General features: G+C 33.9%; 2 protein-coding genes, 1 long non-coding RNA gene and 1 pseudogene across 6 annotated transcripts; 2 read left to right on the forward strand and 2 right to left on the reverse strand.

The window, feature by feature from the left end:
- Window positions 1-2,226: 2,226 nt before the first annotated feature.
- LOC147939585 (uncharacterized) lies at window positions 2,227-3,541 on the reverse strand. The gene is made up of 2 exons (XR_015563285.1): window positions 3,434-3,541; window positions 2,227-2,784 (listed from the first exon to the last, which is right to left on the reverse strand). It is a non-coding gene; the product is annotated as an uncharacterized LOC147939585 (long non-coding RNA).
- Window positions 3,542-6,699: 3,158 nt separating this feature from the next.
- On the forward strand, window positions 6,700-9,391 carry LOC104705570 (putative pentatricopeptide repeat-containing protein At5g13230, mitochondrial pseudogene; annotated as a pseudogene).
- Window positions 9,255-11,957, reverse strand: LOC104705571 (uncharacterized). 3 transcript variants are annotated; one of them, XM_010421591.3, is made up of 11 exons: window positions 11,762-11,957; window positions 11,316-11,383; window positions 11,118-11,188; window positions 10,964-11,013; window positions 10,780-10,853; window positions 10,627-10,689; window positions 10,215-10,302; window positions 10,004-10,066; window positions 9,841-9,920; window positions 9,656-9,727; window positions 9,255-9,565 (listed from the first exon to the last, which is right to left on the reverse strand). In XM_010421591.3, exons 2-11 carry the CDS (start codon window positions 11,345-11,347, stop codon window positions 9,484-9,486), a joined length of 675 nt encoding a protein of 224 aa, XP_010419893.2. In that variant the 5' UTR covers window positions 11,348-11,383; window positions 11,762-11,957; the 3' UTR covers window positions 9,255-9,483. The 3 variants fall into 3 exon arrangements, with proteins under 3 accessions (XP_010419893.2, XP_010419894.2, XP_010419892.2); XM_010421592.3 differs by having other exon boundaries at window positions 11,648-11,785; XM_010421590.3 differs by having other exon boundaries at window positions 11,539-11,763.
- Window positions 11,958-18,073: 6,116 nt separating this feature from the next.
- LOC104705572 (uncharacterized) lies at window positions 18,074-26,336 on the forward strand. 2 transcript variants are annotated; one of them, XM_087461887.1, is made up of 4 exons: window positions 18,074-19,361; window positions 19,529-19,579; window positions 19,756-19,828; window positions 25,735-26,336. In XM_087461887.1, exons 1-4 carry the CDS (start codon window positions 18,502-18,504, stop codon window positions 25,918-25,920), a joined length of 1,170 nt encoding a protein of 389 aa, XP_087318013.1. In that variant the 5' UTR covers window positions 18,074-18,501; the 3' UTR covers window positions 25,921-26,336. The 2 variants fall into 2 exon arrangements, with proteins under 2 accessions (XP_087318013.1, XP_087318014.1); XM_087461888.1 differs by having other exon boundaries at window positions 25,738-26,336.
- Window positions 26,337-26,372: the final 36 nt, after the last annotated feature.

The following is a 26,372-nucleotide window of genomic DNA, read 5'->3' on the forward strand; positions in this document are numbered from 1 at the left end:
AGTTTGTAGTCTTGTAGATGGTAACATAGTAATTGATAGTGTGGGATAAACGTTTTTATAGTGCGGTACGGTTCAACTACAGTATGTGCAGGAGAAAAATATTTGCAGGACAAGTGCAGTTTATGCAAAATAAGCAGTACAATATAATGTCTGATTGGTGAAAAAACTATTTGCAGTATACAATAAATGTATGAATGGTAAAATAAAAATGTTGATGCAATTTACACACTATATATATGATAGAAAAGAAATATATGAATAATTAGTATAATAGTAAATTATTATATGTTTTATGTTTAAAAAAAATTGCAATAACTTTATGAATTTTAAATACCCAAATTGATATGAAGTAAAAAATTACCACTATATTTTAATTTGAACATTATATTATAGAAAATCAAAAAATTTAAAATAATAATTATTAACATAAAAAAGAATTTATAAATCATTTAAATCAATTTTATAGTTTGAAATCCATTAAATCATTTAAGAAAAATATTAAATAAATGTCTAACAAAAAAACAAGATGTTACTAATAGAGAGAGAAAGATGAGAGGTCTAGAGGAATGAATTAAATAAAAATAATAATTTTTCTTTACCATTTGCATAAGTTTGACAAAGTAATCGTAGGATATATATATATATATATCTTTTATATAAAAAATACTGAGAAATATTCTATAATAGCACACTTTTAAGTTTTTCTTCCAAAATTACCACATGATCAAATTTTTCAAAACTAGCATTTGTATATTGAGATTATTATTTAATTTAAATAACAAATTGTTTTTTTTAAAATCAAATTGACGATCTTAGATCTCCAAGCTCCAACGAAACTTGCAGTGAAGATTTTGAACTCAGATCTTCATGTCTTTTCAATTAAGTGTCAAAATCGATCAACTGAAACCAATACAATAAAAATCCACATCAATAGCATCTTCACTCACCAGATTCCGATCGAAGATCAGAGTTTAATTAAGCTACGGCACTTCCGTCGTCTATGATAGTGAATACGGTGACGGAGAATCCTTTGAGTACAATTACGATGGATGATTGGGGGAAAGTATCAGCGGTTTTGTTTGATATAGACAGTGACGGTGTGCTTTGTAACGGTGATGAGCTTTACACTTTCCTCCATTGATGTTTTTTGCTGAGATGGGAGTTAAAGTCATTGTGGATGATTGATTCCTCTTACGGGAACAAGTAAAAAGCTTTAGCAAATCAATTTTTGAATATGTTTTCATGTTAATGTGTGTTTAAATTGATGTTGTTGATTTCTTGGGTTGGGAAATGCACACCTGAAGCCATGTCATAAAGTTGTGTCTGACTATCTGAGCGTTCAGGTTGCAACGGAGATGCTCATAATGTTTTTAGGAAAACCATCCTGAATTAAAAAAGATCCTTCCTAAACATCATTCAATCATTTGAGAATTGGTGTTTTGTAGAAAATTGTTGAGTGGAGAAAGATGAGGAAATGATTTATAAGGGTAAGAGAAGTTCATCATTGTCATTGGTTTCAATGTCGTCGACTTCTTTGGCTTGTAGTTTGCAGGTTTGGTGCAAGAGCAAAATTAACAATTTTAAACTTGAATGTATTATGATCATCCTACTTCACTGTGATCTCGCATCTCCGTTTAAGGTGTCAATCATATTTAAACTTGAAGAACCTACAACTAGATTTTGCTACAATTTTTCAGAGACATACAAACTACAAATTCAAATGATTGATGATATACATGATGACAAATAAGGTTTTCAGGTCTAACTCAAGTGATTGATGATATACATGATGACAAATATTTCAAGAACAAAGCAGAGAGTTGATGATGAAGATGGGAAAATGGGCACGTGAGTGGAAGTTTGAGTTCGTCATTATGGAAGATCTTCCTAAAATTCAAGAACACCTTCCTAAAAGCTATGGAATCGTTCCTAAATTTTTAAAAATTTGTTTTTAAATCTCTTTATATGTGTTTTGCTTTATTGTATCACATATTACTTCATTAGTGATGTATAATGATTTGATTATGTGCAAATATTTGTGTTTTACAATAAAGGTAGCAAATAGAAATATCCAACATGATGTTTTAGGAAGATCTTCCTAAACGTCAATGAATTCTTCCTAAATTTCAAGGAGTTCTTCCTAAACGTCAATGACTCCTTCCTAATGTTTTTTTTTTCTTTTTCATGATGGTTTTCCTGAAATTCAAGAAATCATTCATAAATATATTAGAATCCTTCCTGAATGTTACATTCAAATCCTTCTTATATGTTTACCGGTGAAAACATAGCTATCTACCAAAATATCGAGATAATTAATACAAAACTTTCCTGAATTTGTTTGAAAACAAGTTTTGTGGTGAAAACCATCCAAACTATCTTTCATAACCAAAATCCTAATGCTAAAACAAAGACCATGTGAATACAAAGACTCAAACTGTAAAAACTTCAATCTCATATGGCAATTGAAGCCTTCAATCTTGTATGAGCACCGTTCATCTTTGATTTTGAGTGTTATTGCAGCTACAATTCTTTTTGACCATATATGTGTCTCTACAAAGTTAATTACCACATGAACTACCAATGTTACCACAATAATAAGATCCAAACACATCATGTATTGCATTAGATGCACTGATTATGAGAACAATTCCACAACTACTGCAATACTGCTACTACCTTGTAATCAGAAGCTAACTTAAACAAATTTTGAATTACATACTCTTATCTCCCCATTTGAGAGAAGTATAAGATAAACTCCAACAAGCAATGATCAATCCCCATTTCCTGCAATTAAAATGAAAACAAGGAATATGTTTAAGGAAAGTCTTTTTGAATTTGCAACAATGCTTCCTGAATTTTCAAATGTGACTAAGAAACACATCAATACACAAGCAACAATCAATAAGGATGACAACATATTATACATAAGAGAAAGAACGACCAAGTCAAGTAGACTAATATAAATTATTTTGCAGTCAACAATAACTTGATTCTTTAATTTCTGCAACAAATTCAAGTGAGAAAGAACGAGACTTCCATAATCAAAAATCCTAATCACACACACATAAAAATTACAACTGCAAATCATACACACATAAAGCCAACACTGAAAATCATCTCAAGTTCTGGTTTGTTCATGTCCTCAAATACTAGCCTAACTAAATTGATAAGAATATGGTGATTTAGGTTTTTAGGGATTTGGAAAAGTCAAAATCACAAACATATAAAAGTTACAATGCTTACAATTTCTACAATACAAGAAGAATAGCAAGTGAAAATGGATATAAAGCTTATACTAGGAAGACCAGATGATGAACAGTGACACGAAGACGAAGAAGATGATCAGGGAAGAAGAAGAATCATGAATCTGATACGTGAATGTGATACCACCGTTGATTGCTCGACGATGATACACCGAACAACGATGACTCACCTCCGATTCAGATCTGATTGGGTTTGTCGGTGGTACACCGTTTGCATATGGTTTTGGAATCGACGGAGAGGGAGGAGTGAGAGAGAACACGGTGGTTACAATGTCACTATTTTGTTTCAGATGTGAGAGAGATTATTGTTTTAATTTATTAATATTTTTTTTAATAATATACAAATTTGTGCTAAATTTGGAATATTTGAATGTGTGTGCTAGTTTTGGAACAAAAAACTTAAATATGTGCTATTTTTGTCAATTGCCCAAAAATACTTTGGTCTGTGCGGTTTTTAAGATAACGCTGGTTAAAAACTTGTATGTAGTTTTGAAAGCGGTCTTGGGTAATATTCAGTGGACAAATCCGCATACAGATTTTTTTTTTTTTTTTACAAAAACGCAAATTTTAGCTTTTTTATATGTCACCATTCACTACCTAAGAGTTCAAATACTTTTTTTTTTTAACAAACCTTCATCTTCATTAATTATCCCATTGGAACATTGTATCGGTTACAAAAGGGTTACACCAGTGCCTCCAAACGAGTAACACCTACACAATACCAACATAACAACATAACAGCTAAGCGAGATGAGCACATTAGTTCTGGAATCGATCAAACCAAGTAATTAGTAGCGAGTCTTCTTGAGTCCTTAATTGTCTTGGAGTTTGCAGTCGAGGCATAGGTTCCAACCGACTGCGAATGATGATCTTTATTTCTTCAATCAGATTTGCCGGAGTTCTCGAAGCTGAGTTGTGTAGTCGGGAGTTTCTTTCTTTCCATATAAGGTAAAGTGAAGCCTGAAAAATTAATCTGAGAATTGCCACCACATTCCTACTTCTGCAAGGACGTTTCAACCACACTAGCGCATCTTGAAACAAAGTAGGAGGAACAACCCTTGCTCGTGAGTGGAAATATTGCGAAACTTCCCCAGGAAAACACAATCAAAGAATAGATGCTGATGAGATTCGTCATGTGTACTACATAAGAGGCATTGGGTCGGGATAGCAAATCCCCAGCTTGACAACCTGTCCCTAGTATGTAAACGGTTCAGAGCCCCTAGCCAAGTAATAAACGCATGCTTTGGAATCCTTTCAAAATACATGGTCAAAACTTCAGCTTGTAGATACTATAATAAAAGTTTGGTACTTCCTCTTTATGAAAAGAGAGACTTATCTATCGGATATTCTTCTGTTGAGAGGTGATCCTGTCGTGGACCTCTTTTCAAAAATGTTAGATAGAGGCCGAAGGTGTGATGATAATGTTCACATTCCGGTGTTGAGATATTGTGGCTTTTCTAGGCAGTTTGTACGCCAGTTTGGAACTTCGCGTGCTGGTGTATGGCAATTGAATGGAGCCCCTCTAGTACGTAACAATTTATCAAAGAATAAAGTTGGTTGCTCCTTACTAGGAGGTTCCGAGGACTTTGTTCAAGCATTCTCTAGATCCACATCCTCCTCCCTCTCTACTTGTAGTTGGCCGGCTTTGATGCCGGTGAGATTCACCTCTGAAAGCGGGCAGTTTGGATATAACACATTTAATGAGAGACTTTCCTCACTAAGCTGCCAGCTTAGTGAAAACATTTTAAACATTTTAATTTCCTCATCTAATAAGAGACATTCCTTATGTATTAAGAGGTATAACGCAAAAATTTCCTCATCATGTCAATGTCTTTTGACTACATGGTTTCATCATAATCTCCACTCTTCCTTATCCACTTGGTTCAGATCTTGCAACGTAGTGTGGCAAGGTGGTTCTATCTTGGACCCTTCTTCCGGCACTCGACTCTTGGGAACTTCTTCCCAACCTACATGCTGCCTCCTTTTCAGGGAGCTAAACATTCATCATCTTTAGTGCGAATTAGATTTTTAAAAACCCGTCGGAATCTTTGTATTCCAGTGTGGTAATTTGTCGTTATGCGGCCAGTGATTCAGTCTTGGTTAACTTCCCGTCACTTCATGTGGCATATCTCCTTGGTGATTCTCACTATCTTTATGGTTTCAATAGCTCTTTATCTCTACTTTAGCTATTTGTCCATTAGCATTCAAGCTTGTTATTTCTTCTATTGTAGTTTCACCCGGATGTTATACCCTTGTTTAAACAACATACCGTGGTTTTCATTTCTCCTATATAAGTTAGTTGGTCGCATCATGCTCTCGCTAAAAGAGAATACCAAAAATCTTGTAACTTAATTTAATTGAGTGTTTGTTGACAAAAAAAAAAAAAAGGTTTTGTCAGAGCTCTTAGACCAAACAAAGAGAGATTATTATTATTGAATTCATGATTTAGTTTGAAAATATTGGTTGGTCTTTTGTGAATATCTAAGTGTCTGGTATTGACTTCACTAATTTCTTGATAATCATTAATAAGTTAATGTTGATTATAACAATTGAGTTAGGTTTGTAGTCAATCAAAGTATCCGATCAAGGTATAAAGGATATGATTCAAATGGGCTCCAATGAAATCAAAGCACAGCTTTGAGAGTATATTAGCATTTGGTCGTATCATTCCAAGAGGCTATCACATCTTCACCTCATTAATATTAAGAAGCCATAATGATTACGAATAGAATCAATAAACAAATACTGAACTACCAGATTCAGCTAAACAAATTCGAAACAGAGTTAACTAATTCGAAAGAACATGACTCATTAATTTCGACAAGGACATATCAGAATATGTTTGTAAAACATTATATCTACTAAATTTTGACATTGCTAGAAAGCAATTCAATCGGCTAAGCAGAGAGAGAGAACTAATCACCAAAACAAGATAAAAATTTGTAGAAACAAATAAGATAAAAAAAATAAAGTAGATTGAAGAATCGGAGCATCAGTTTTAAAAAGCTCGAATTATATAATCCGCATGGTTAATCGGAGAGCACGTTGTAATGCAAAATATTCATCATCTGATCCGATTCCTTCAACCAATTTTCATAAAACCATTTTTTTTTCCTTCAAAAAAAAAAAAAAAGACAAAACCTAACCACATACTCTAGCAATCCTAGAAATCGAGAAATCATAACTACGAAAAAACGAATCAATGAAAAAGTATGAAGCAGAAGACCTAACAAGAGAATGATTCTGTGTAGAGTCTTTAAGGCTACCAAAACCAAAGCTGTCTTTTATAGGTGAAGAAGACTCGGAGAAACCCTAGTTTCAGTTTAGTTATCCTATTAGGGCCACGTTTGTCACTTGGGCCGGCCCATGTCTCATTAATGTTTTGATTGACTTGAAAAAAAAAAACACCAAATCGGTTTTGTCCAGAATTCGATCTCAGCTGGGATAAATCGGTTTTGAATTAACCGGATTAGACACATACATCTCCTCTCTCTCCGCTCGCAAATTCGCATGATCAGGAGGTTCTGTAGAGCAATCCATGTTTCAGAGAGTCGCAGATTGATCCAATGCAATCTCATTCGACAGTGTGGGTTATCTGTTCAAGCATTGGATTTGGATTCGGTAATCCCAGGCGTAGATTCCCATGCTTACGGCTCAATGCTCCGTCGCTGCATTCAGAGAAACGATCATATCTCAGCAAAGGCTATTCATTGCGATGTATTGAAGAAAGGAAGCTGCTTGGATCTTTTCGCTACAAACATTCTATTAAACGCTTACGTGAAAGCCGGATTTGACAGAGATGCGTTGAAGCTGTTCGACGAAATTCCTGAGAAGAACAATGTCTCGTATGTTACCCTCGTTCAAGGATACGCGTGTGAAGATCCCGTTGGTTTGTATTGCAGGTTGCATCGAGAGTGTCATGAGCTCAACCCACACGTGTTCACTTCCTTCTTGAAGTGCTTTGTCAGTTTGGATAAAGCTGAGATTTGTTGGTGGTTGCATTCTCCTATCGTTAAGCTTGGTTTTGATTCCAATGCTTTTGTTGGAGCTGCGCTTATCAATGCTTACTCTGTCTGTGGTTCTGTTGATAGTGCAAGAAGTGTTTTTGAGGGGATTTTGTGTAAAGACATTGTTGTGTGGGCAGGTATTGTGTCTTGCTATGTAGAGAATGGGTATTTCGAGGATTCTCTTGAGCTGCTTTCTTGTATGGGGATGGCTGGTTTCATGCCCAACAACTACACCTTTGATACGGCGCTTAAGGCGAGTATCGGGCTTGGTGCGTTTGATTTCGCCAAGGGTGTTCATGGACGGATTCTAAAAACTTGCTATGAGTTGGATCCTCGTGTGGGTGTTGGTTTGCTTCAGTTGTATACACAACTCGGAGACATGTCTGGTGCTTTTAAAGTGTTCAATGAGATGCCAAAGAATGATGTGATACCTTGGAGTTTTATGATTGCTCGGTTTTGTCAAAACGGTTTTTGCAGCGAGGCGGTTGATCTTTTTATTCGAATGAGAGAAGATTTTGTTGTCCCTAACGAGTTTACTTTGAGCAGTATTTTGAATGGATGTGCCATCGGGAAGTGTTCTGGCTTAGGTGAACAACTTCATGGTCTTGTGGTCAAAGCTGGCTTTGATTTTGATGTCTATGTCTCAAATGCTCTCATTGATGTATATGCCAAATGTGAGAAAATGGATAGCGCTGTTAAGTTATTTGCTGAGTTATCAAGTAAAAATGAGGTAAGCTGGAACACAGTCATTGTCGGGTATGAGAATCTAGGCGAAGGAGGAAAAGCGTTAAGCATGTTTTGTGAAGCGCTTAGAAATCAGGTGTCAGTAACTGAGGTAACCTTCTCAAGTGCTCTTGGAGCTTGTGCTTCTTTGGCGAGCATGGAGCTCGGTGTTCAAGTTCATGGATGGCGATAAAAACCAATAATGCCGAAAAAGTTGCAGTGAGTAACTCATTGATAGACATGTATGCAAAATGTGGTGATATCAAAGTCGCACAATCTGTGTTCAATGAGATGGAAACAATAGATGTAGCTTCATGGAATACATTGATCTCAGGCTATTCCACACATGGACTGGGTGGACAGGCATTGGAAATCTTCGACATTATGAAGGATAGTGATTGCAAGCCAAATGGGTTAACATTTCTCAGTGTTCTTTCTGGATGCAGCAATGCAGGATTAATAGATCAAGATCAAGACTGTTTTGAGTCAATGGTTCGTGATCATGGTATTGAACCATGTTTGGAACATTATACTTGTATGGTTAGGCTTTTGGGAAGATCAGGGCAGCTTGACAAAGCAATGAAGCTGATTGAAGGGATTCCATATGAGCCTAGTGTTATGATCTGGAGAGCATTGCTTAGCGCCTCGATGAATCAGAACAATGAAGAGGTTGCAAGGAGATCGGCAGAGGAAATACTAAAGATCAATCCAAAGGACGAGGCAACATATGTTCTATTATCAAACATGTACGCAGGTGTAAAACAATGGGCAAACGTAGCTTCCATTAGGAAAAGCATGAAGGAAAAGGGTGTAAAGAAGGAACCGGGTTTAAGTTGGATAGAACATCAAGGAGATGTGCATTTCTTCAGTGTGGGATTAACAGATCATCCGGATATGAAGCTCATAAATGGAATGCTGGAATGGCTTAACTTGAAAGCAACACGAGCCGGTTATGTTCCTGATCGGAATGCGGTCCTGCTTGATATGAACGATGAAGAAAAGGATAAGAGATTGTGGGTTCACAGCGAGAGGTTGGCTTTGGCATATGGGCTTGTTCGAATGCCATCATCAAGAAATCGCATATTGATCATTAAGAATCTACGGATATGTTCGGATTGCCACAATGCTATGAAAGTTTTATCAGGTATCGTGCAGCGAGATCTTGTTATCCGAGATATGAACAGATTCCATCATTTTCATGATGGAGTCTGCTCTTGCGGTGACCACTGGTGAATGGAAGCAGACACGTACATAAACACAATATCTCAACACTTTGTCTCTTCAATGGAATTTAAGTACATTGGATTACACAAGGACTGATAAGATTTTTCACATGACACTGTAAAGAGTATTAGTCAGGTCAACTACACAGATAAAGGAAAGCAAAGAGCTTAACCATTGACTTAGACTCATACAAGCCTAGAGACTAGATACCACATATAGATACAGGTTTTCTACAGAATATGCAACTCAGCATATCGATACAGAGATCACATATCCATGTCGTCAAAGATCTCTTCATCTTCTCCATACGGAGGACTGTCAGCGAGAAATGCATCACTTGCCAGGTTACTGCAACAAATAGTTTTCGAGTTGGAAAGACTTTTAAAGAAGAAGACAGTGAAAGAGAAAGGCAACTTGGTAGGATTACAATCATCTAACCTCGTGCAGCAGAAACGAAAACCTGCAACACGCTTCAGTTTTCGGTTGTAGAATAAGAAACAGAAAGACCATCTGGATTTGACCCAAAAGAAACAAAGGATGAGGAAGCAGCCTTTTAGATGACAGTCAGGCAATATAGAACGTCTAAATAAGTGAATAGAAAAAGGAATGTTGCTGTAACTCACATTGCTCCTTCCTCGAGGAAAGGATCAGCATTAGGATTTGGGTTGTAAACATATATCTCACATTCAGCTAGTTTTACGACCTGTATCATTCACATATGTATAATTTACTTCTTTTTCATTACTCTTGCCCTTTTTCTAAAGTTCCTTATTACAGGGAACTTACCTCATCAAGAGCCTTGTAGATTACCTCAAGCAGGGAACCATCCTCATTCCTCTCAGCCCATTCCTATCAGCAGATATGATGATAATACGTATTATATACGCATGTGTACATAAAATCTCAATCGACTTGGATCACTGAAGAAGGTCAAAGTGATTCTCCCTCGCAAAAACAAGCCTTTTTAGAAGTTCCATCAAACAGAAACTTGGAATACCTTAGAAGCTTCAGACATATAGTTGTTAAAAATCTGCTTAAACGTGTCCCAGCTTTCCTCCGAAAAAAACTGATGTGCTTTGACAGCGCTGGAAACCAAAAAAAAAAAATAGAGAAACAATGCGATAGTGACAAGAGTTATATAACATAGGTGTATTTTATTATCATGTTCAATCAGACACTTCACTTCAGACAACTGGTTAAGTTATAGATTTTTGGGAAATGGAGAGAATCGAACTCTCAACTCCTACAGTTCTATGAACCGTTCGTCAAACCTTCTGACAACACTCCCACACAGATTTTAAAGTGGGGGATTATATAGCGGGTTGCCATGTCGCCCAAGAAGCTGACAATGACATTACCCATAATCCCCCCCGTTTCAAAAAAAAAGTTTACAACACAAAAAAATTTACCTGAAATCGTAGTCTGGATACATCTGATAGAGTGTAAGAACCAAGTAGATCAAAGCTTTTCGACTGGAATAAGCAACAAAATATAAACATAAGACAGATCTATATCATAAACATATGGTTTAAAAAAACTCTGTAACTAGAAGATTTTATTACCTTGACCTGCTTAACAAGAGATCAACGGGTGAAGAAGAGTCAGTGTCAGAAGATTTCCCAAGATAATCGAGCATCTGAGTTCAAATGAACCGGAAACAACAAAACAACATTCCAATGATTGAAGTCCCAAGATTACAACCACTAAATTCAGATGTAAGAATAGCTTCATAGAGTATCAAACTACCTCATTCTCCAAACTAAGAGACAATCTTTTATCAGTTCCTGCATGTTTGCCTATCAAAGAAAAAGAAAAAGAAAAAAACATCAAATTATTTTACTTGTAAACCCACAGGAATAATTGACCCTGAGAGTAAGAAGAACACAAACAGGTGGCTTACATGAATAAGCTTCCAGACAACCTTTGATAGTTCTTTCCCCGAGATTTAGTTCACCCATAAAAACATTCAAACTGGATTGCAAAGGTGTTTAAAAAATTGAATCTCATAGTTCATAACAACAACAACAACAACAACAACAACAAAAAAAAAACAAAGCAATAACTCCATTTGACCCAATTTATATAGAAGAAGTGTAACCTGTCAAGGTTAGTGTACTCCAAGAACTTCATGATAGCGGCAAAATCTTCCAGAAAGATGCGATAAACCTAAGATATATATTTTTTATAACAAAAAAAAACATATCATCTAAACAGGTCAGATTATGCAAAAATTTATTACAGATCTCTCAGAACATAAACAACAAGGTTTGAAATTAGCATTTCAAATTACAGGAAAAGAGCATAATAGGAAAGAATCAGACCATAGCAGCATAATCACCAAACTCAATCCGAAACCCTAAAATTCAACTAAAAACTGTACAATACGAAATTGAAATGAAGAGAAAAAAAAAAACGGAATCTTAAAACTACCAAAATTGAGATTCCATAACCGTAAAATGTTTGAGAATAAGCGGCAATAGAATTTGTGTAATTCGAAATCCCTCTAAACTCGAGAGAATGGCAAAAAAAAAAAAAAAAGAGTACCTGAAAATATTTTTAATGTTTCGCGGAAATTGCTCCGCTTGTGGTTATCATTGTTGTAGGGAAACTATTAGGATCTCGCACGTGCCAAAAGATGCGGATATGCTTTAGTGTCTATAATGGACAGCGAAGCGCCTGATTCGCGAAGATCTGAACTGTGTGCCGTTGTTTAATGCTTTCTCATGGGTCGCCGTTCGATTTTGGGTCTTAAGATTGCGTGCTGTTTTTATGATATTCCATGGGCCGTCCACGTTGATATTGAATAGCTGTCACGGGATGCATGAGATTTCATGTTGCTAGTCGAAATGAGTTTATTATTATTTTTTTTTATAATCCAAACAGGACGGCATTACATGATGGCCTCAATTTAGGTGGACGACTATTTTAACGTGTGAATAAACCATATAATATACATTTTGTAAGTGTTTCTTTTGTAAGCAAATAAGACGAATTAGGTTTCATTTTAGGAACTTCGCAGAAGAAAAAAAAAAGATAAAAGGAGCAAAATAATATCGCCCCCAGACATCTCTGAAGATAACCATTTGTGAGTACTGTAAATGAATATGAATAATGGATAAGTGGATTATAAAAATTTATAAAAGAAACACTTACAAAGGCTTTTTAACCACTGTGAATAACATATTTATTTTCTTATTTCTTTATCCATGGTTGACTCACTGAACATATCTTCGTAAACGGATTTTAGAAAGGCTATTCACTTGGGTTGGAATATATATATATATGCGTGTCTATTTCACACAATAATATTTGTATAACCCGTATCATAAGATTAACAAGAACACATATCCCAACATAATTAAGGCTTATCCATAATTTGTTTCTCATCATAGTCATCAATCTTTTTTCTTACTCTTGTATTTCCATGTATTGACTGTGAGTGAATGGTTACACCTTGTGGAGTACAGTGTAGTGAATGGGCCAAAATTTACACTCCAACTCTTGCTAATTTGCACTATCTGGTTTCACCAAAATTTATCACCCAGCTTTAATTCTGGCCTTTTAATCGTGTGATCCTGAACTTATAATTCCGGGTCCGATAGCTAATAAACGGGAAAAGTGTGAGCCCATGTTTCAGCCGAAACCAATATTTACCACCTCGAAGAAAGGCTGACATATTTTAAATTTTCAAAATAATAGTGTATAATCCTTAACATTTTCGTGGAGTAAAAATAAAATAAAAATAACCTGAACTGGAAAAGCAAGTAATGAAGCACATTTAAAAATAGGATGGAAGTGGCAGATGGTCATGATTGCAATTCTGGATGGACACTCTCTGTGTTATAGGCTCCATGCGAAGTCAGCATCCGACGAATTATAATTTTAGCTTATGGTTTTCTGTCTTACTTCTTTTCTTGTCTTTTTATGTCTTCCAAATATTCTCTCTGTAGTATATACTTATATAACATAATACAGTATATATAAGACATATCTATCATAGGGTAAGTCATTAATGTAAAAAAAATTGGGCGGCATCCAATAATATGCAAACCATGAATAATGATAACTGGACCAAATGTAATGAATTATGTACAATTATGTGTAGCCATCTAAAATATAAACATGAAAAATATATGTTGTTGACAAAACGAAATGATAGTACTATATATAAATAGAGAGGTGTGATATCAATGTTGCATTTTTGCTAATGAATCTCATTTTCAACAATAATTTACCATTGGAGTGGAGGGTTAGGTAAAGGAGCCACTCAGGTAACAGCCCTAGCTGCAATATCTATTTGGAAGTCACAATTCATGGTTCAATCCGGCTTTATTTTCTGTTTTTGTTATCTCTTCTTCATAAGTTATATGTATGAATTTGTGTTTTGTATGAGCTTTAGTGCTTTACAATAAACTTTCGAGTCCATTTGAGTATGTGTAACCATTTTTATTCATGCAATTAATAGCAAAAACAAATTATATATGACATCTGTATTGCTTTTGATATTTTTTAGTTTTCATGGCGAAAATAGTTCATTCTTAACCTAGCTCGGCATGTCATTATTTGCATTTGTGTATGTAATTCAGGATAATATAATAACATGAGAAATTAAACTAGAAAATATTGCGATCAACTTTAATCAATGTCAGAGAATGAATACCTAGTTTAGTGGAGTATATGTATTTTATTTTTATTTTTATATGAAAATAGAAAGAGATGAGAATCCCGCGTGGGCCGCAACTTGAAAACATGAAAAATACTTGGAATCAAAGAGAAGTAAGTTGATACAGATATTTGATTTGACCATTGAACGAGAGAGTTGATAATATTCTATGTATGCACATGTATCGGTGTATCTATGCAGTTAAATTTTATAAAGTAGAATATTCGTTAAGACGTTAAGAGGAAAGAGGTGGTTGTAAATAAAGGGGACATGCAATGCAGAAAGAGAGAGAAAGTTATGTTTCTTTTACAACATTGGAATGATAACTCTTCCACTCAACTTCACTATATGCCTCAAAATTTACTTGTCCCAATAAGCCTGCCTAAAGGCACCTTTCTTCCCAATATGCATGTCCAAATTTATACACAAAACAACAAATATTCGCATAAGACATATGATGATCAAGCGATACTGTTACATGTACTATATATATCTTCTTCTTTTTCAAAAAAATGAACTACAACACAAGCAAAAAGCAAGCTATAACATTTTTGCTTTCTTTTCAATACAATTTTCAAGTTTGTTCTATTCCAATTTTCTTATCAGATATGAATCTAAGTCCGCTCCAATAAATGATGATAATTTTTTCGATTATTTAGTAACATGTTAATGTTAGCGGTAAAATTAAACCAGTCTCTTTTGTGATTTGGACTAATACAATTTTGTCACTAGAAACTCCATCTCTAGAAATGGATCACCGTGCCGCAAAGTTCTCAACATGAAATGAAAGAAATTCTTCCATTTATGCAGTTTTTATCTCAAAGTATAATTTCACAAGTTTGACAAGAAATCAATATATATTTCAGGTCATTTAATTTAAACCATTAACTCCGCAACTCATATTATACTCTGAGTTTAGCACACAAACATCATTAGACGCAAACCATCTTCCAACCTTAATTCATTAGCTAGGCCTAAATGTACAAACGATCGATCACATAGCCAACCCTTTTCGTCATTTCTATTTTCAGTAATTATCTTGGAAATAAACAAGAAAAAGACCAATCAATCTTTCCTTTAATTAGTTTTATATCTGAGACTTTGTCATTACCCATAATTGGCGCCATTCATAATATTTTTGTTAGTACGTATAGCTGTTTATATATGAGTCCATTAGTGTATTAGACACTTTTTGAAAAGTAACTAGAAAAGTAGGCAGTTTTTGTTAGAAATTTGAAGAGATACTTTTTTACTTTTGTGAGATAGAGAGTTTGTGAGAATATAATACTACTTAAAAGGCAAGTAGAATAGATAACTCATCTATGTAGAATTAAATGGCATTAGTCACGTTGACAACAACAAATTGAACAAACCATACGAAAGGGAAAGAGTAATTGTTTGTGTACCTAAGCTCAAACAATGTTACATAATTCTATTTCTGGTGCATCGTTCGTTAATAGTAACAAGAGTAAGATATTATAAATTTTTACAACTTTTTGTTTTGAAAGACAAAAGGGATACAGCTTTTTTTTGTTTGTGTGGTTTGATTCAAAGGCTAAGTCATTTCATGCCCCATGCAATGTCACCAGAGGCCACGCCTCTCAACCTTTTCACTTGCCCTTTTCCACCAAAAGCTGACTCTCTCCCTCTCTATGCATGTATATATCTGTCCTCTTGATGTAATACACTGTTCTTTATTGACCATGCACTAATGTTGATATCTAAAGAGTAACTTGAAGAAAAAAGTTTCTTATAAGGAATGCTGGAATGTGCATACGTACTGGCAACAATGGAAATATTCAAAATTGATTGAGGTGGAAAAGACTGTTAAGTGTTTATGCCATACTGTAATGACTCTTTAAAAAAAATCGACTAGAAAATTAGGTTAAGAATAGTGAGTGTTTGTTCTAGTTTGACTGATTCCTTGATGAAGATTTAAGTAGATAAACGAACTAGGATTAATGCTTCTGATCAATTAAAAGTTAAAACCAATGTGAGTGAGATAGAAACCATAGTGGACCAGAAAAATGTTTAAAGTTCATCCATTTATCACGCTATCCATATTCGAGAGCATCCGTTTATTATCCATCTTTTAAGTATTAATTTTCACGTTTTGTTAAGCCCAGAGTCAAAGCTTTAGATATTCGAGAACCAACCTAGCTAGCTAGCTACTCGACCATTTTAACACATATTTGAGATGATACGTGACGCAGCACCTTGCTCCACAATTCCTACGTCTCCACCTCGTATTAGCCATCAAATTTTGAGCTATCCAACCAGAGAGCCACAAAATAATAAATGATAAGATGTCCTGAAGTACATATATAAGATCTTCAGAATGAGCCGAATTCTTCAGTTTGCTTTTGTCTTAGCTTCAATAGTTTAGAGACTCCTGATTTAAGAGAGTGTCTCGAACACTAGGCCAATTCTAGCCACTTAGTTCAACAATGTTACGTTGCACTATCAAGAAGAGTTAATTTCGAGCAGATTAGGATAAACTTATGCTCTCTAATTTTTATTAGAAAACGTACTAGCTTAATTAAGATTGTTGGGGAGCACATGGTTCTTAGTAGAAGTACAATTCGTTGAGAAACAATATCTCTCAAAGCATCATAAGTCTGAATGTTTTGCTGTATGATCTCGGGAAATGAGCTTTTAACCCAAAACATCATCATTTTCGGTGCATGCCAAACTCCCTTCAGCGTCTTTTTTATTAGCATTGTTTAAAACCAGTGACTTAAAATATTCCTAGTTTTCAGTTAGGAATAATTAACTCTTATTCTTGGGATTATTAAACACTTCATATCTAAATAATTGAAATTTGACAGGTCTAATGTCATCATGCCTCGCACTCCACTCGTCTCGTTTTCTGGCTTTACTGATAATCCCAGCTTTTTATTTAATTTTAACACCAGAAGGGCAGAACTATAAAAAAAAACATACTATATTTAAAAAGGGCAAGTTCTTTATCTGTTTAAAGACTATAACTAAAGACCATACACATTAGCAAAAACAAAAATTTGAACTTAAGAAAATAATTATAAAGAAAAAAAACTTAACATGCTTATTATAATTTGACTCGGTCATCATATATATTGACTATTTTCCTCGTTAAATATATACTAGAAAATAAGAAAAAAATGACCATGAAACAATCTTTAAATCACAAAATAACCATCTAATATTTATTATTGGGTATCGCATATTTTTTTTAAGTCATCCTTCTTCAACTTCTCTTACTGAACCACGTACGTCAAATGAGACAAAGTTTTTGAACAGAAGAAGGAAATTCGAAGTTATAAAAATGGTGTCGAGCAAGTATATATATATGCAGTAGTGTACGTTAGAATGTAATATGGTGTACATGTGTGTGTTTCTCTCATGACTTACGCTAGATAAATATAATATCTAGCGATTCAGTATTATCTTGTTCTAATCTCCCTTTGGAGCGATTCCAGTGGAATCTCTAGAAATTCTAGAATCATTGAAATGATATTGTTAGAGTGATTTTTTTATACTCTTATATGCTTACCAATATTCACGATACGTGGAGAAGTTACATCGTAAGTACGTATTCCGAAAAGTAGACGGCAGAAACTCTTAGCCCTCCTCGGAGTGACTAATTAATATGTGGCTAACCCTGCGCGGTTTGTTACGTAAAACAGAGTTTATAAAATCCAGCGGGCATGGTTTCAAACTTTCAAAGTCGTCACACATTTCATGTATTATAACAGACTGTCTCTTATCTAACATTATGAAAAACCGGCTCAACATTTCATGTTTAACGTTTTCACGTTAATCCAAACTAGAGTACACAGACAATCCCGGCTTTTTATCGCATCCATAAACGCACAATGTATATATATATATATATATATTTGTAAAATTGATTTTTTTCCATCATCGAAAATTATTTTTATATAATTTTGTCACATTGATTTCATTTATTTAGTTATTTATGATGATTCAGTCATAGTTAGCCGTTATATAGATATCACATAATTCAGAAATCCCGATAATTAACCTGCGATTATCTCGAATCTTCCTATTTTTGTTTAAGGCCGTGTATATGTGGATGTGGTGACGAAAAAAAAAAGTAAATACGTTTGTGTGTGTATATGACATAATATACGAAAACATATATGTACCGGATTGACCGCATAAAAAGCTTTTCGCATAGCGTAGTGCCCATTACTTTGTATAATTGCAAGATTGACCTTTCTCTCTCTCTCTCTCTTGGTTTTTTAGTCTCTCTCCTTTTTTTCTCTCTGCAAAATTTTTCATTTCACCACAAGATTCCAAACAAAAGAGAATTGATAGAAAGTGAGATTTGCAAAATATATTCTATCCCATCTCCCCCTTGTTCTCTCCTATCATTTAAACACATATACTCTAGCTCTTTCTCTCTCTCTCTCCCTCTCTTTGCTCGCTCTATCTAACTAGCGCCATGACTTCTTTTGTCTCCGACCACGCCTCCTCGTGTTCTCGATCTCTGGTCTCTATCTAAGTAACCCTAATTTTATCTTCTCTCCTCCGTCTCCCCTGATGTTGAGATCATCAAGAACGCTTTCTCTCGCTTCTCCCCGGCTTTCTTTGGCTTTTCCGGTCACCGGATTCTGCCATGGTTTCTGCTGCTGAATCCTCTTCCTCATCGTCAACGCTTCTTCTTCCATGTGCGTTTGCCAACAGTTTTGCTTTTATGAGGTTATTACAAAAAGCTCATCATTTCTCTGCCGTCTCTGAGGACGACGACAACAACAAAGACATTCGCTTAGGATCCGATCATCAAGCAAAAGATAATAATCACCACCAAGTTTGTAGGAGAGATTGTAGTTTCATGGCCGATCAAGAAGAGCCGAGGAGTACTACTTCTAGGTTAAGCTCCAAGGATGACGACCATGACAACAATAGCAATAACAACAATAATAATAATAACGACAACAACAACAGCGAAGCCGAAGATCATGAGATGAGACAACAAGGGTGGCTCCGGCTAAGCGTAGGCCACGAGGATGACGTTAAACCGGATCTTGACCATCGGCAGCAACATCAAACCGGTCCAACGGCTAGGAGAGACTCTTTTCTTGAGCTTAACCTTTTCTCTGGCGGTTCAAATAGAGGAGAAGAAGTTGGTCTTCCATTATCATCTCTCTTTCATCATCATCATCAGCATCAGTCCGGAGGGATGATGATTAATCCATTAATGTTCCCAACCAGGCCTGAAGAGATGATTGGTCCTTGGGCGGCTGCGTTTAGAACGCCTTTTGTCCCACAAAACCTAACACATCCATCAGCATCATCTGCTTCTTTGATGATGCCATTGATGGGACCGTACTTTGGTCGCTCCAGTTTTCAGCCGCAGTTATTAGGGAATAATAATCGAGATGTGGTGGCTGGTCCAAGCTCAAGTTTTCGAGTCATTGATCCTCCCAGACGACCCCATTCCGGCATTTGGTTTCTCCTTCAAGCTTCTCAAAACCAGTAAGTGCTTAATTTTCAACTTTATAAGGACTATGTTATGTATGGTCCAGGAATTGGATTTTCAAGATTCCTATCCTTGTTTTTAATCATCATATATAAGGTCTTCTCAAATTATTATATTTTCAAAACATTAAAGTTTCTGAATTTTTCTTTGGTGAACGTTTTAGGACAGTAGAACCATTCTTGCCTCAGATACCAAAGAGCTATTTGAGAATCAAGTAAGTACTTATCGTTTATTAGATTCTAAAATTCTCGTTACTTTTTTTTTTTTGATGCAATTCTCGTTATTGATTCAACCAGCTAGCTAATTAATATTAAGAACTAAGACATAAAACGACGTTAATTATAACAAAAGCTTATTGCTAATTAATTTTGATGTTTCCGGATTTGGTAGGGACGGGAAGATGACTGTTCGACTGTTGATGAAATATTTGGTGAATAAGTTGCGATTGGAGCACGAATCCCAGGTTTTTTTTTTAGTCTCATCCCATCTCTTTTAATTTATTGTTCTAGATTCCATGTACACGTTGCTTGCCGTAACTACAATCTCCTTAGCTTTAAAAAGAAAATTTTTAAACGCTACATAAATACCTTCTTTTTTTTTTGTCAAAATTACATAAATACCTTTTAAGCATTAAAAATGATGAAAAATAGTACGATAAAACAGAAACATATTAGTAATAGAAAAGAAGCAAACGTGGAGAGGGTATATTCATGGGGGTTGGTGTACTGAGGAACATGACAGCAACATGGGAACTAAATTGCCACAAAAGTGTCTCCATGTTAATTAGGTCACAAGTAGATGTCGTTGCTAGGTATAAGCCGTTTTGTTCTTTCTTTGTTTTATATGCCTATTATCCATAAATTGATTTTCAACCTTTCTTCCACTTTGTCTTACTTGCTCCTTTTTGTAGTTTAGGGGTAATTAACGGTCGAGACATTAATAAGTGTCTAGCTAGTATGATCAAATTTTCATTAGTGATGAGTGCACCTTTTAGTTTATTTCTTTTATGCATATTATATAGATATATGGCAATTCACCTACCAATTTATATATACACCCACATTGATTTATATCCGATTTCTAGCAATTATGTGTGTTTGCGTTTTAAATTGCAAAAGTAAGTTGAAGAAAGATATATATATATATATATATATATAATCTGATTTAGGAGATTGTATAACCAAATAATAATTTCTTTTAATTTTAGCTACCTCACCGAAAATCAAGAACAACTAAGACTCGCATAACCAAACCATATTCAACAAGTTTGGAGAGATACTGATTATGACGTCATACCGCATCAATAAAAGACCTTAGTTCATTGAAATGAATTGTATATATGCATGTAACATACGTACATCATGAACATGACATATATATCTATATATAGTAATATATATATATACACATACAACTGTTACTATAGCTACATCGCACGCTTCTTCTAGAGAGCTAGCTATTATCTCAAATGATGGATACAATAAAGTAACTTCATATCATATGCATGCTGACTTATTTAAAATCTTACGGGTCGAATTCATGAAACAAAAAGTGTCTTTTCCATTTGTTTTTTGATGAAAGAAATAGAATTCAATCCCTAGAATTACGTACGATGCTTCTCGTGCAAATTTTAATCATTTGATATCTGTGCATTTATGCGCTCGCTTGCCCATAATAAGCTATAAGACTTTATGATCCCTGAATTAATTATTAGGTTTTTTCACACAAAGAAAAATTACGAAAACAAAAACGAGACTTTTAGATACGCATTATTTCAGTAATTATAACGTGATGGAACGTCATCAATGGTATTCTTTTGATAATTACAAAACCATGCAAGCCACATGAATCTTTTAGACGTCGTACGAAAATTGCATGAGACTTTTAGATACGCATTTTAAAAATCTAACCTTATTATGTATACCGTATAAGTGTGCTTACATTTTTTTGAAGAACTTGCGTTTCCTTGCTTCCATGCATTTATATAATAATACACATATATAAAATTACGCATAGACATTTCTTAGAAATACGTACCAATATATATACTCATTTACACACAAGAAATTAAAGATTAATTAAAGACACAAATTTAATTGAGATGATATTCGATTGTTTGGAGTATAAACTTATGTTTTGTTGTAACTTGTAAGCATGTTTTCCTTAGAAGCTTAGAGGTCTATTAAACTTAATTAATTTGAGACGCAGATAAATTTAACTATAGTATTTAGGTCAACTAAATGTTTAAAATTTAGTCAAAAATGACAAAGTTTTGTTGTCTTGTTGCATTAAGCCATGCCATGAAGTATGACAGATAAGATTGAGATCAATATAAAAGTTCTTTGTGGGTATCCGTATCTTTGTACTCTCTCTCCCTCTATACACATAACATATGTGATATATCCATATCTTGATAAACGATAGGGTTTCATTGATTTAAGCTGTTTATTTCTTGCCTCATATCTCCTTTTTTTTTTTGGACAACAGCCCTCATATCTCCTTATCTATACAAAATCTACATATTAATATATGTTTGATACAATATTATATATTCATTTAATAGTTCATATAAGAAAAATTAGCTAAGCTTAGTCGTTAAAAAAAAAAAGCTTATACAGGACATATGGAAACTGTAATTTGATAATTAAATAGCATATTAGTGCGGATAGAGAGAACTACAAAATGATAGCCTAATCAGCATATCAATAAATATATAGCTTTAAAGACTATTAGTATCTGAAATTTCTTGAAGGTTGGTTTTTAATGGTAATTTTGAAATAAAAAAAATTTAAGAACCCGTTAATTAACAAAACAGGGTTACGTTCACAAGGTATCATGGGGTGTTCTTTATTAGATGATCATTAATTAAAGTTGCAATTATGTTCATTCTCACAATATATATTGTAAATGTGTGTGAAATATACTCCATAATTACATATAATGATGTGAATGTGTGTGTGTAAAATAGATTTGGGTAGGGCATAGGTATATCAAGAGTGAATAATAAATATGAATGTAATGATTAGGCAGCCATAATCTGACTTCGTGGAGGCATTGTTCTTCCATTTTTGTCTTTCTCCCTCTTTTTAAGTTTCCTTTGACTTTTTAGACGTAAGAAAAGTAGAAACAAAAGGTTTTAAAAGCTAAAAGTATTCCATAAAATTTCAAATTTCTTTTTGCGCCCCCATGAATTGTTTTGTCAACTCGTTCGTTTTTCTTTCAACTAACTCGTGCTTCGTTCCATAAAATAAATAAAGAAATTCGCAAATGATAATCACTTTTTTTTTAATCGTAACTAAATACTCTCAAAATGATTTCAGCACTTGCTGGTAATGAACCTTTAAAACACGTTGCTATATTTTTGTTATGAATAATTACTTCTTATATATATTTTTCATGTAATATATATAGTTCTATATATTTATCTATAGTTCTATATATTTATCTAGTTTATTTAAAAATGAGTACCTTTTTTTGTTAAACTAAAAAATTATTAGTATTCCAAAAACAATCTCTTGTTTTTTTTCTTAATGAATCGTAGCACCTTTTTTTTTTTTTTTTTTTTTTTTTTTTTTTTTTTCTGATTACGTTTTCAATGCATGAAGAATTTGTAGATTGTAGTTCTAGCTTCTTACACCTAGAGAATAAATCCCAATAAGAAAAATATTATATGGCTTTTAATATTCTTGAACTGTTATATATTTAGCAGGGGATTCCTATATAGATATAGATGCTTTCACATCTACAATATTTTTCTTTCTTCAATATTGGACAGTACTATAAGTGAGAAGCATATAATAAACTTAGGTTTAGCGAAACCGTCATGCTTATGTTAGAAGTGGCTCATCATCAACACCAGCAATTTCTTTCTCTCGCCTTGGTATGGCTAATTGTTTGTTAGTGTCTCGTGTAGGACCCTTTCCTTCACAAACCCTTAATGAATTCGGTGCTTGAAAAGCCTTTCCCCATCAACCATACTCATATCCTCTTTTAAGTGCTGCACTTTCTTAAATTTTTCCATCATCCATCCACATCTATCTATCCAAAACTTAGATGTTTTCCTTTTGTTTGGAATCACACATCATATCATGTCTTTATCAGCAAGACTTTTTTTTAATAAACTTCTCCACTATATTTTCTTAACAATTCGTATTGAAAACTCTCTGATCCTCGATCGTAAAAGTAAAAGTTGGATCATGAATCCAACCATTTTCTCCGTGTGTAGATTTTGTTTCATGGCATATATATCTTCGGTCCATGGACGTCATCTTCATCTAATGCATAATATGTTTTTCTCGAATTAATTTTTTACAAAATTTGCCAATTCGTCACGCATGTTGTAATGTGTTTAAAAGTTTTTATCAGTAGATCACCTAACCAACATTTATACAGGTCAAATCAAACTTAACCACACAACTTTTTTTTTTTTTTTGTTAAAGCTTTGTAATCTCAAATATCAGCTCTTAATAAAACATTGGTGAAACTTGCTAGCTAGGCTAGCAGAGGTGCCGCACCTCATGGTTTGGCAAATCAGAAAGGGTCTTGGCCCCACCAATATAAACAGTATTTGAGACCTCCATTCCTTAAACTTGATTGGTCCAATTGAAGTTGTTTCGTTATAAATCATTTTACTAGAGTACATTGTCCTTCAACCATATATATAATATGTCGATATAATAAAGTTACTTACGCAAAAAAATAATTATAAAGAACCAAAAAATATGTTATGAGTTTAATTAGATCACACTTCGACTATCTATTAAAAATCTAGGTACCATATGTTGCAAAGTATCTTATAAACATTCATCTATTTCACAACAGTATACATATTATATATATAAGCACATAGACTATCTATTTTTAATGTGTTTGGGGGCTAGCTAGTAAATTTTTTTAACACAAGAAGCTATTATATATAAACATATATGACATCTATGTTCTATATATGTAATGAATAAATAATGTATCTTACGTCGGGAAAAAGCAATGCATGAAGTCGCCTTCAACAACAGAATCATTGCAATTTGCTGAAAGAAAATTGCATTTTTAAAAAGGAACAAAATGGCACTAAAGGCCAGATAAGGGAGCAATGTACATGATACCCTTTTAAGTTAGTGATGCGATGCATGCAAACCATTTTAATATCTATGCATATCCGACTACGACTGCTATGGTCCCTATTTTATATTCAATTTTACATCAATTCATTATATATTTTCTGTGGGTCCGTTGATAATTAAATACAAAATATTAAGATGTTGATATGTGAGATAGAACACCACTTTTATACGCTAATTTTGTATAATGCTAACTAAAGTATAAGAATAATGTATAACAACCGTAGAGAATATTTCATTTGGTATGTCTTTAGATAATTAATACACCGTATCTAACAGCAGCAACTACATTATAATATATATGTTTTTTTATATTTATATATATATATATATATATAGTCCCACTAAAAGAAAGAAAGAATGTGAGCTAAAATGCTTTTTGGGTCGCAAACCTTAGTCAGCAAAACGTAAAGAGAAGACGTGCATGAGATGATGGTGAAGTTTTCATGGGGTAGTGTCTCCATTGAGTTTACTCCGTTTAGAAATCAACTTTAGTTTTCTCACCATATCTTTACATTTATTGTTCAATTTTTCTGCAACTACCTTTTCTTGTTGTAAAGTAGATTTTTCGTTTTAAGACAAGCAAATATAGTAAGACCGTAGGAGTTAAACTATACAGAGTGAGAGGTATAAGATAAATAATAGTAGGAGAATACTCAGAAATTACGACATACAGTATTATAATCTAATTTTTTTCTTTTTTTTACTATAAGTTGAATACTCAGAAATTACGACAGAACATAATAGCCCATATTGGAAAATAGATTACGGGTAGGAAAAAATGGTGGGCCACGAAATGATTAAGATTAAGACATCGTGGGTACCATTTCAAATAGATGATCAAGTAGTTTGTATAAATTATTATGTGAATATGTGTTGTGTAGTTTTTTTCTTTAGCTTATAATATGTGAAATAAGTGGTGGTGTCATTGTTGTTGGTGTTGCTCGTTCTTTAAAAAGCATAGTGTTTAGAAAATCAGGAATCTCTTAGAAGTAAAGTAGAGATGACATAATTACGGCATTGCGTAGCCACCATGACACGTGGTTTATTTTCCCACTCCGTCACCCCTACGATGCAATGATCTCATTAAACCCCAATTTTATTCCATTATTATCACATTATATGGCCTTGGTCTGTTTTTACTGTTTTTACTCTTTTTGAGTGTGATTAACATGTTAATAATGTACTAGTATCTACATGTGGGACTAATAATGGTTTTTATTTTGTGAAATGGAATGATGATAATGAAAAGCAGGTAGAGATAAGATGCAGAGGGCAAGAACTGGAGCCAGTGTTGACACTACAACACGTGAGAGATGCAATATGGAGAGGAATCAGAGACAATTCATCTCTTTCATCACAAAACATTACTTTGCTTCCAAACTCATCTACCTCTGATCATCTCATGGTCCTCCATTATGGTAGGACTATTTCTTAACTATATACTATATATCTATTTTATTTATTATTATTTTTTTATATAACACCATATATATTTCTCAATAAAAATAACTACCCACCACATTTCTTCTTCTTTTTTTTTCTTTTTTTTTTCTTTAACTCAACATCCCACCTTCTTCAATTGTTTTTTCCCCTTTTCTTGTTTTCTTTTTTTTTTGGCGGGTGGTTTCGATTATTTATTTTCCCTTAAGGCTTTTTCTTGGTGCGATTTATCTGTCCAATGAGCAAGAACGAAAGAGTTATCTAATTCGGTAGGAATATGCATACCCCGATTGATGTTTTTTTTACTGTTGTATCTTCTGGGGTTGCGAGGAACGTTAACGCATGAAAATGTATTAAATATTTATATACATTGTTTTTTCATGCTATAGTAAGTATTATTACTCTTACTAACTGCGAGGTGACAGTCTTTTTTGACATAGTTGATAA

The sequence above is a fragment of the Camelina sativa genome, chromosome 8 (assembly GCF_030686135.1).
Source record: "Camelina sativa cultivar CO46 ecotype springtype chromosome 8, ASM3068613v1".
NCBI classification, from domain to species: Eukaryota; Viridiplantae; Streptophyta; class Magnoliopsida; order Brassicales; family Brassicaceae; genus Camelina; species Camelina sativa.